The sequence below is a fragment of the Antechinus flavipes genome, chromosome 4, assembly GCF_016432865.1.
Source record: "Antechinus flavipes isolate AdamAnt ecotype Samford, QLD, Australia chromosome 4, AdamAnt_v2, whole genome shotgun sequence".
Classification (NCBI taxonomy): Eukaryota; Metazoa; Chordata; class Mammalia; order Dasyuromorphia; family Dasyuridae; genus Antechinus; species Antechinus flavipes.
This window is the reverse complement of record NC_067401.1, coordinates 203,786,158-203,797,101: the sequence shown is the minus strand read 5'-3', so window position 1 is coordinate 203,797,101 and position 10,944 is coordinate 203,786,158. Positions and strand designations below refer to the sequence as shown.

Here is a 10,944-nt window from a genome sequence, read left to right as displayed (position 1 = left end):
GACTCAGCCAATGGACTTCTGTGTGATATAGAACATCTTCATACTCAACATTTAGCTCAGACAGAAATTCCTGAAATCGTCTGTGATTTAGGGCATTAGCTCTAATGAAGTTAACACAAGATACCACAATTTTCATAACAAAGTCCCACTTCAGTGATTTACTACACAGTCCTTGTTGGTGGATGAGGCAGTGTATGGCTATTGGATGAGAATCGTTATGTTGATCCATCTCTTGGTTAATGCGAGCAATTACTCCTTTCTTAGACCCCACCATGCTAGTAGCACCATCAGTTGTCACACTGGCTAGTTTAGCTCAGTCCAGCTCCAAACCATTCATAGTTTGGCAAACATTTTCTAGATATCTGTTGGAATCCTCACAAAGAGATAAGTCAGTTGCCTAATTTAGCATGGTACTTAGCAAATTTTCTAACTCATTAATGTATTTAAGTACTCATTGGAGTTCACAAATATGGGAGATTCACAAAGTTAACTTTGTAACTTTGTGAATTCACACCTCCCTTAATCCCTCCCTCAGAGGAGAAGTCAACTTTTAAAAGATCATATATAAGAAGCTCTTGGAGCTTCAGTCAGTTAATTAGTTCAGAAGATTGACAGAGAGGGGAACACTTTGGGAGACTGAGAGCCAGAAGCCCTCTCTTGGAGGCAAGATAGATTCATTCCTATGTTCACCTTGATGCTGGCTGGAGACAAGAGAAGGCGAAGCTGGCAGAGGCAAAAGATTAGTGGCAAGAGCTCTTGGAGCCAAAGAGAGATAGGTTTCCAAGAAACTAACCAGGCTATTTTGGAGGAAGCAATAAAAGATCTGAACTTTTAACACCTGGCTGCATTTGGAGTAAATATTGCTTTTAACTGAAATGAAGGCTGCCTCCAGAAAACCTCCCCAAGAAACCTGCTCACAGAGAGAACCATTATATTTTAAAGACGAGAACACTAGATATCTTCTCCTGTAGTTGTTCCTTTGATGCTTTGCAGTGCAGCAAGCTCTTGTATGACTTCAAAATAATCATTCGATCCAGGAATAAAAATTAGAAGTTGTGCAGAATCACAAACATCATTGCTTTTGTCACGTGCCAAGGAAAAATATGAAATTTTTTTTACGGAGTTTTGCAAATGCTGATGCAGATTGTCTCCCATTTCTTCAATCCTCTGTGTAATTGTAGGTCCTGAAAGACTCACTGTACTAAATAAATCGGCCTTCTCTGGACACAACTCTTTGGCAACAGAAAGAAGGCATTCTTTAACAAATTCTCCCTCCATGAATGGTCTGCCAGTGCATGCTATTAGCTTGGCAACTTGAAAACTTGTTCGCAGTGATGAAATATTTAGTTGCTTCTGCTTCACAAAAGTATTTTGCTGAGTTGTCGATGTATTTTTAGTTTTAATATTTTATCTTTTCTCAGTTCTCCAACCAAACAATCATATTTATTTTTATGTTGAGTTTCATAGTGTCGAGGCAAATTATATTCTTTGAATGCAGAATATAGTGTCTGCCATATCAGACATACAGCTGTTTCCTTGTACTGCATGAAAATGTAATCCTAAGTCCACTGTTCTTTAAATATCCTACGCTCCGAGTCAATTTTTCTTTTTTTGACATCATTATTTCCTAGGGATTCCAAATTGCTATTAGTAAAATACCAATATATAAATACAGTGCTACAAAAATAATATACCAGTAATAACTTTGCCCACACAGAGACATACAGACTGCAATGCCCAACTTCCTCCAAGCTGCCTCTGCGCGCTGTGATGCCTCCGTTTCCTGCATTCTCTCTCCCACTCTTCGAGCTCCCACTTCCTACCTTCACTGCTGCAGTGAATTCCCCCTGCAGCGGCCTTAACATGCACAGCATGCACTGTACATCCCTTGCGCCTGTCTGTTGTGGGGGCTCCGTCTTCTGCATCTCTCTCCCTTCCCCACACCACATACCCAGCCTGGGAACTCACCTCACCCCTGTATTGCCTCACACTCTGTCTCTGCTGCCTCTGCCCAGTTCCGGAAGGTGTGTTGCTAACGGGAGTTTAGGTCAAATATCAGTTCCCGTTTGATTCTGCCATAACCCGGCAGGCCGCATAAACGTCCTCAGCAGGAGGCATTTGGCCCATGGGCTGTAGTTTGAGGACCCCTGGTTTAAGGTCTCTCACAGCATCCAGGGCCTTCCCCAGTCATCCTGATCTGTAATTGGCAACTAGACCCAGATGATTCTGGAGGAGACAGTGAGACTGGCGATCTTGCAGCCCTCCTTCACAATTCCAATTCACTTGCACGTCATAGCATCAGTTTCCTAATGTCATGGTCCTCTTCAAGAAGGGCAACAACAACCTGATCATCTGTAAATTGGCAATCATTTATTTAATCTCAAGATAAAACTTTTAGATGTGTTTTTTATTGATCCTTACAATTCTTTTCCTTAGAGCCAAATTAACAACTACCCCAGGTTTCTTTCCTTGGGAAGCCGTTTTCCTTCATTTCTGAAGGTTTTTGGCTCTATCTCTGTCTTTCTGTCTCTTTCAGTACTTGCAGAACTCTGATCTTTCATGCTTTCTTTTGAGTAGCGCCATACCTAACTTTGCCAAGGGCCCTGAGCCAACAATGCTTGGAATGCCTCTAAATCCCTCCAGTTAACACAGCTAAGGTTTTCCCTTAAATTCCATATCCCCCATTCTTTGAAACCTGCAGACAATCATATTAAAACATGTAGTAAACAACATATCTATACTTGGGATCTGAGTCTATTTTTTCCTTTTCCTTCCCTGCTCCCTTTGCCTAACTGGCATTTTCATTTGCAGGAATAGATGCTGATGGGGCTGATGGCTCAGAATCAGAGACTAAGAGTTCCAAACTACCTTAGCTATCTACTCCAGCTCCTATCTGAATCGCAAATTCTTCTACATCTCAACCATCTAATCTCTGCCTGAGGACCTCCAAGGAGGGGGGGCGTTATTACTTCCAGAGGCATGCCATTACACTTTTAGATAGAATTCTTAGATGAAAAATCAGCATCTCTGCAATATGCATTCAGTTCCCAGATGTGCCCTCTTAGAATATCTCATTTGTTTTCCAAACAATCCTTCAAATACTTAAAAATAACCATCCTATTCATTGAGGATTTTTTCTACTCCTAGGTAAAAATCCTCAGTTCCTTCATCCAGTCCCTTCATCATTCTTGTCCTCATCTCCAGGACACGTTCTAGTTTGCTCAAGCTTTTTCTAAGATGTGGTGCCACAATTATAGTCCAGCTATGGCCTGACCAAGGCAGGGTCTTGGAGAACTATAGGTTATAGGAATTTGGGAGGAAAGAAGAACATAAATGGTTCTGAGAGAGGAGACTGTTGGGAGTTGTGGAAGTAAAGATCTGAGGAGCCTTCTTAAATTTTCACAGGGGAAGTGTCACTCAAACAATGGAGAAAAAATGGAAAAACTTTTCTACGTTTCCCATAGAAAACTGGTGTGTCAGACATTAATGCTATGGAGAATTAAAGCACAAGTAAAATAACAAGGAGGTGTTAGGGGAAATTTTTTATTCACCATTGGGATCAAAAGAAGAAATAATTGTATGGAATGATCTAATAGGAAAAAATGTCCAGGAGAGAAGACCACACATTATTTCTTCTAATAGAAGAAAATGTTAACAAAAATGGAATTACCCAAGTCTTCCATTGTCCAAGTACTATTGACTTCAACATGATTTGAAGGGGTAAGGTGCCCTTCATCAGAAAAAACTTCATTTCAGCACTTTCTCTCCAGAGGTCCTCAAACTTTTTAAATAGGGGGCCAGTTCACTGTCCCTCAGACTGTTGGAGGGCCCGACTATAGTAAAAACAAAAACTTTGTTTTGTGGGCCCTTAAATAAAGAAACTTCATAGCCCTGGATGAGGGGGATAAACGTCCTCAGCTGCTCCATCTGGCCCCCGGCAGTAGTTTGAGGACCCCTGCCTGGGTGTGCAAGACCAAGGGGGTAGAAAGAGGATTGAATCAGGAATGATAGGATGTAGGTTCATATCTCAAACTTGCTACTTCCTATCTCTGTAATCTTGTGAGAAAATCTGTTAACTTTGTTGGTCTTCCATTTTCTAATGGGTTAAAGGAAACTGATTCTTTCTAAGGTTAATTTTATGCTCTCTACAAAATATGCAGTTCAGTGGTTTCCTAGTTGTAGTTTGAGATAAGAAAGAAGGGAAACCTCCCAAATGTACCCAAGGTCTTTGTTTCTGACAAAGTTTACTAGGAATACCTTCATATTTTAGACAGTTCAGAATTTATCTTATGCTGAAATTATGTTCTTCCCTTTTTAATAATTCCCCATTTTAATAATTAAGTTGTTCCCTTTTGTTTTTGTGTCTGACTCTTTGTGACGCCATTTGGGGATTTTTTTTTATCAGAGAAATTAGAGTGGTTTACAACTTCCTTCTCCAGCTCATTTTACACGTGAGCAAAATGAAACAAAGAGGGTTAAATGACTTGCTCAGAGCCACACAGATAGTACATGTCTGACGCCTGGATTAGAATTCGGATCTTCCTGACTCTGCTGTGAGAGATTCCCGTCCTTTCCCTAGTGAGACAAAGTCTTCTTCCCGGATCCAAATTCCATTTCCGGGACTTCTGTATTCCTGGGTCTCTCGCTCCCGCATCTACAAGGTCTGGGAGGTGACGAGAGTTGCCGGAGTCACAGCTGGGAAGGATGTCATTAGAATGACAACGCAGCTCTCCCCAAATCCGTCCTCAGGTTCCTACAACGCTCAGACGCCCTCGGTTTTGTTGGGGGGAACCTTCCTAACTCCCAAGGGAAGGAGAGGGACCGGCTGAGGGGGGCGGGAGGCTGGAAGCCCCGCGGAGAAGCTGCGGCCGGGACCTGATTTTTCTCTGTTGGGGCTGAGAGCACAAGCGCCGCGTGTTCCCGAAGCGAGGATGGGAGGCAGGGAGGCTGTTCCGGGAATGACAGAAAGCGCAGAGGGCTGGGAAGCTGGGGGTTTTCTCAGCATCAGCTTCAGTTTTGGTCTCCCTACCTGTTTATGTTTATTCTGAGCATTCCCCGATGACGTTTGCTGGCTTCCATTTCCTATTGGGTGGCAGAACCTCAGCGAAGCCAATCAGAAGTTGAGGATTCCTCCCTCTATAACCCGAAGGTAAATTGCTTTCAGGGATCTTGTTTTCTGCCTGCCCAGCATGGGCTCTTACGCGCGCTCTCTCTTTTTGTTGGGGGCCCTGGCCCTGACAGAGACCTGGGCGGGTAAGGAGAGAACAGTATTCACCGGTCGCCGGGAGACCGGACACAGTGTCCCTGGGGAGATGGGGGCGGGGGGGGGGGGAGAGGTGTCTGCAGAAAGCTGCTCCGAGACCCGCCCGAGTCGTTTCCCACGAGAAAGCTGAAGTCAAGGTGGTGCGGAAAAGATGAAGCAGCGAATAAGAGAGTGTGACAGGGGGCCAGTAACCCGCCGTCCCTTAGCTGGGGTTCGGCAGGGGGGCGGCCTGGTTTCGGGGTCTCAGTAGGCTGGGGGTTGTTATTGGTAGGTGGGTATGAGGACATGGGGCGCTAAGAAAGAGGTGCCAGAAGAAAGGGTGCGACAGTCCTGGGGGCGTTAAGGAGCAGAGTGCCTGGGAGCCCCGGTATTGAAGGGCAAGGACGGAGAACTAGATTTTTTTTTAAGAACTTAACAGGATTTTGGGGGGAGGAGAAAGGGCCAGGAGAGGATACAAAGTGGGGGATCGAGGATCAGAATGTGAGGAACCCAAGACCCGGACCAAGGGAGAGAGGTTCGGTGGACGGGGGGGAGGGGGGGGTAAGGGGGGGGGGTTTGGACGCCCAGTCTGAGGGCCACTAGGACCTACTGGGTTGTTGTCAGTAAAGGTGTTATGCTGATCTCAAAGAGCTAAAGTCATGAGAATTACTATTTTTCAGCCTAGTGCACAACAGTGTCAGGGGCAGATGGGCTGGGATTAAGGGGGTAAGGAGAGGCATTTCAGGATTTGTTGTTCAAAGTCCAAGGTCACACTGTGGGCAGGACAAGGTCTGGGGTCACACCGCTGGCTTTACCGCAGACACTGGGCAGCTGGAGTCGGGCCCACGGGGTCCCTGCCCTGAACCCGGCCCATGTACCCATGTCTCAGGCTCTCACTCCTTGAGGTATTTCGGCACCACCATGTCCTGGCCCGGGCTTGGGGAGCCGCAGTTCTTCTCTGTGGGCTTTGTGGACGATCAGCAGTTCGTGCGCTTCGACAGCAACAGCACGAGTCAGAGGGTGGAACCACGGGCTCTGTGGATAGAGAAGGTGAAGAATGCGGACCGGGACTACTGGGAGCGGAGCACGCAGATCAGTAAAAAGAATACACAAATTTCCCGAGAGGACCTGCAGACCCTGCGGGGCTACTACAACCAGAGCGAGGGCGGTGAGTGATGTGGGCCTGGGATCTTTATGAACACGGACCAGAGTGGGGAGGAGAGGCCGGGTCGGGACCTTTCCCACGGTCACCTGCGGAGCCCACTGAGGGTGGATCCCCTCCAGGCAGCAGAATTACTTCAGGGCCCTCCTGGGTGGGCAGGTCTTGGGGTCAGCCCTGTTGGGCAGAAGCTAGAGGTGCTGATCCTGGGGCTTGTGGCACAGCAGGGGTCCACACCTTCCAGCGCCTGGTCAGCTGCGAGGTTTCCCCGGACCTCTCCTTCAAGCGGGGGTTTTATCAGTTTGCCTACAACGGGCAGGACTATCTCGCCCTGGACATGGAGACCCTCACATGGACGGCTGCTGGGAAGGAGGCAGTGAACTCGAAGCACAAGTTGGAGGCAGACAGGAGCATTGCGGAAAGATATAAAGCATACCTGGAGGAGGAGTGTGTGCTGTGGCTGAAGATATACCTGGAGATGGGGAAGGAGACTCTGCAGAGGGCAGGTACTTCCCAGTCAGTCCCAGTGTGCTCGGCATTCAAGGGCCCAGCCTCCCTGGTCCACCTCCCCTGCACCATTATTCCTGAGCTCCCCATTCCCAGGCACCCAAGGACCTCAGGGCCCAGATTGTGCGGTGTACCCCTTTTCCCTGTCTGACCTTATGATCCTGAAGGACAAGGGGTAAAGGGCAACCCTGGAAATGCCTCTGACCTTTGCCCCCAGATGCCCCTTCTGCCCGAGTGACCCGTCACAGCACCTCCAGTGGGGAGGTGACCCTGCAGTGCCGGGCCCAGGACTTTTACCCCGCAGAGATCTCTCTGACCTGGCTGAGGGATGGGGAGGAACAGCACCAGGACACAGAAGTCATCGAGACCAGGCCTGCTGGAGATGGGACCTTCCAGAAGTGGGCGGCTGTGGGGGTGACCTCGGGCCAGGAAGGGAGATATACCTGCCGAGTTCAGCACGAGGGGCTGCCTGAGCCCCTCACCCTGAAATGGGGTAAGGACCATAGGAGGGGCTGGGGGGTGGCCATTCCTGCCTCCCAGAAGGAGCAGAGGGAGGGGGAGCTGCAGGAAGAGTTAGGGAAGAGGTCAGTGAATCTCAGGCCAGACAGGGATCCTGGCCTTTCAGCTCCCTTTTCCATTTCAGAGCCAGAGTCCTCATCCCCCTGGATCATTGTGGGGGTCCTTGCTGCCGCTGCCCTCCTCCTCACTGCAGTCATTGCTGGAGCTGTGGTCTGGAGGAAGAAGACTTCAGGTGGGCAGGGCTGGAAGGGGGTCATTGGGCACAGGCACTGTGGAGATCCCGGCTTCCCCCGACCTCTCATCTTGTCTGTCTTTCCCCAAGTTCTCTACTTGCCAGCGAAGAGACTGTTAGCCGGGCCCCAGGTTCTAGATGAATAAACCTGGAAGTGGAAGACACTTTCTAGAGGGATGTTTTGTAGTGGTGTCACAGGCTGGCTGAGTGGGGAACCTGCTACAGACTCAGATCAGAAATGAACACAGGGATCTCTGCTAAACAGACTGGGAGTTCTGTCCCTGGGCCAGACCAGAACAGGAACCCAGTGATGCAGGCCTGGGAGTCGGAAAGTGCCCTTCCCTCGTGCCTCTTTCCCCTTTTCCTCTAAGATCTAGATATTGAACTGGAGAATGGGGGGATGAAGGGATAGCGTCAATTGTCATTTATTGTGTCTGCAGGACAGCTCAGTGAACTTCTGGGGCCTTAGTGTGGTCTTCTCTCCTGGACTGTGGGATTTGCTTTTCTTTTGCAGGTGGAAAAGGAGGGGAATATGTTCAGACTTGCAGGTAAGTGAAAGGTTGAAGTGGAAGGGAGGAAGAAGGGCCGAGCCCATGGTATCTTTGGGAGTTGGGAAATGAGAAGTCAGAAGAGACTTACTGAAAGTCCATACCTTGGGGTCTCTTTGCCTTCATATCCCTTGGTTCTGGAATATGGGTCCCTGACTGGGTTGTTTCCCTCTTTGTCTCCAGGCAATGATAGTGCACAGGGGTCAGATGTCTCTCTGTCAGCCAAAGGTGAGACTCTGGGGCTGGTGTGAAGGGGACAAATGGGTGGTGAGAGTGAAGAAAGGCTTGAGGTGAATTTGAGGATGCTCCTTAATCTGCCTTTCTTTCTTCAGCTTGAGAGAATTGCCATGTGTGAACCCGAGAAAGAAAACAAGGATATCCACATCATAATTCTTGTCTTGTTCCTGTTGACCTTTGCCTTCCCTTTCCAGATTGGCCCCTATGATTATCCCTGTACTCTACAGAGCAAATTCAAAGAAGCATTTCTAATGCCTTCAATCTATTCTCTAAGGCCTCCCAATTCTTCCTTCCCTTTTTCTACCTGTTTCCCTTTTTAGGCAATAAAACTAGCAGTAAAAAGCAAAAGACTTTGGAAATGATCTTTCCTTAACACTAAAAAAAACTTATTTATTTATTTTTAATATACATTGCTTTATGAATCATGTTGGAGAGAAAAATCAGAAAAACAGGGAAAAACTATGGGAGAGGGAAAAAAAACAAGAAAGAAAGAAAGAAAAGAATATAGCATGTGTTGATTTACATTCAGTCTCCATAGTTCTTTTTCTGGATACAGATGGAATTTTCTGTCCAAAGTCTATTGGGATTGCTCTGGATCTCCTTAACATCTGATGTTTTTCTTCCTGGAAAAATTTGCACTGTGAATGATTTTTCTTGAATCTTCAACTTTTCTCCACAATTTCAGTTGACCTTTCAATTGACCTTTTATGTTTCTGTAGGGATTTCAGGGAATTGGAATGACAATGTGGAGATATTCTGGCCATTTGAAGGAGAAAATAAATTAAAGCTTTAAGACTTAAGGATTCTTTTATTTGCTCTGCTGTGTCTGTGATTGCAGATGAACCTGGACAAATAGACAAAATAGTCTTGAGGAGAGGCGGTATGTGAGGCATTATGAGAGTACAGACATTTGCCTGATTTATGCTGATCAGGTGCACATGTTGATATAGTATATTCTGACTTGTTCCAGGGCTTCAAATAGAGTCCAGATTACATAATCTTCCTGAAAACAAGAAAGGCCAAAACAGAGAAAGAAAATTATAGAGCAACTTCCCTAAAGAGTATTGATGCAAAAATCATAAATAAAATATTAAGAGATTACAGCCACTTATTATAGGATAATACCCTAAGACCTAATAGGATTTCTACTAGGATTCCAGGGCTGGTTCAGTATCAGAAAAACTGACAACATTATTGATCCTATCAATAACCAAATTAACGGAAATCATATGATTATCTCAATAGATGCAGAAAAAGTTTTTGACAAAATCCAATACCCGTTCCTATTAAAATCACAAAGGAGAATAGGAATAAATGGAGTTTTCCTTAAAATGATCAGTAGCGTCTATTTAAAACTATCAGCAAGCATCATATGCAATGGGAATAAACTAGACCATTCCCAATAAGATCAAGAGTCAAACAAGGTTGCCCAATATCACCATTACTATTCAATATTATATTAGGAATGTTAGCTTTAGCAACAAGAGAAGAAAAAGGAAATTAAGAGATGATAAAGATGATATACTTAGAAAATCCTAGAGAAGCAACTAAATAACTACTAGCAAAAATTCACAACTTTAGCAAAGCTCCAGCAGCAAGTGATACAAAGAGAAATTCCATTTAGAATAATTGTAGGTAATATAAAATATCAGAGACTCTACTTGCCAAGAGAAAGTCAGCAACTATCTGAAGACAACTGCAAAACACTTTCCCCACAAATAAAGTCAGATCTACTACATTGGAAAAATATGAAGTGCTCATGGGTAGCATTTGATTATAATAATAAAAATGACAATACTGTCTAAATTGATTTACTTATTCAAACTCCCAAGAAATTATTTTGCAGAGCTAGAAAAAATAAGAAAGTTTATCTGGAAGAACAAAAAAGGTCAAGAATTTCAAGGTAATTAATAAAAAAGTGCAAAAACTAAGCTGGACTAGTTGTACTAGACCTAAAACTTTATTATAAAGCAGCAATCATCAAAACTATTTGGTACTGGCTAAGAAGTAGAGAAATACATTTGCAACACAATAGTAAATAACTGTAGTCATCTAGTATTTGATAAACCCAAGGACTCCAGCTTCTGGAACAAGAACTGACTATTTGACAACAATTGGAAATTGGTATGGGTGATACTAGTCATTGACCTACACCTAACACAGGATAAGGTCAAAATGAGTCCATGCTGTAGATCTAAAGAGTGTAATTATAAGCAAATTAGAATAACAAAGGGTAATTTACCTCTCAGATCTGTGGAGAAGGAAGCAATTTGTGGGCAAAGAAGACCTTGAGTACATTATTGAATGCAAAATAGATAATTTTGATTATATTAAAGGAAAAAGGTTTTGTACAAACAAAACCAAGGGGTAGATGAAATTAGCAAGAAAACACTACACTGGGTAGACATTTTTACATTTAAGGGTTCTGATAAAGGCCTCATTTTAAAAATACATAGAGGATTGAATCAAATTCATAATATTCAAGCCATTCTCTAATTGA

At 44.9% G+C, this 10,944-nt stretch overlaps 1 protein-coding gene across 5 annotated transcripts; it reads left to right on the top strand.

Annotated features, from left to right (window-relative positions):
* The first annotated feature begins 5,155 nt into the window (after positions 1 to 5,155).
* Positions 5,156 to 8,792, top strand: LOC127561733 (class I histocompatibility antigen, Gogo-OKO alpha chain-like). 5 transcript variants are annotated; one of them, XM_051996938.1, is made up of 8 exons: positions 5,156 to 5,253; positions 6,132 to 6,410; positions 6,629 to 6,907; positions 7,126 to 7,401; positions 7,552 to 7,659; positions 8,174 to 8,207; positions 8,391 to 8,435; positions 8,540 to 8,792. In XM_051996938.1, exons 1-7 carry the CDS (start codon positions 5,190 to 5,192, stop codon positions 8,395 to 8,397), a joined length of 1,047 nt encoding a protein of 348 aa, XP_051852898.1. In that variant the 5' UTR covers positions 5,156 to 5,189; the 3' UTR covers positions 8,398 to 8,435; positions 8,540 to 8,792. The 5 variants fall into 5 exon arrangements, with proteins under 5 accessions (XP_051852898.1, XP_051852897.1, XP_051852899.1 ...); XM_051996937.1 differs by lacking the exon at positions 8,174 to 8,207; XM_051996939.1 differs by lacking the exons at positions 8,174 to 8,207; positions 8,391 to 8,435; positions 8,540 to 8,792 and adding an exon at positions 8,100 to 8,143.
* The last annotated feature ends 2,152 nt before the right edge of the window (positions 8,793 to 10,944 follow it).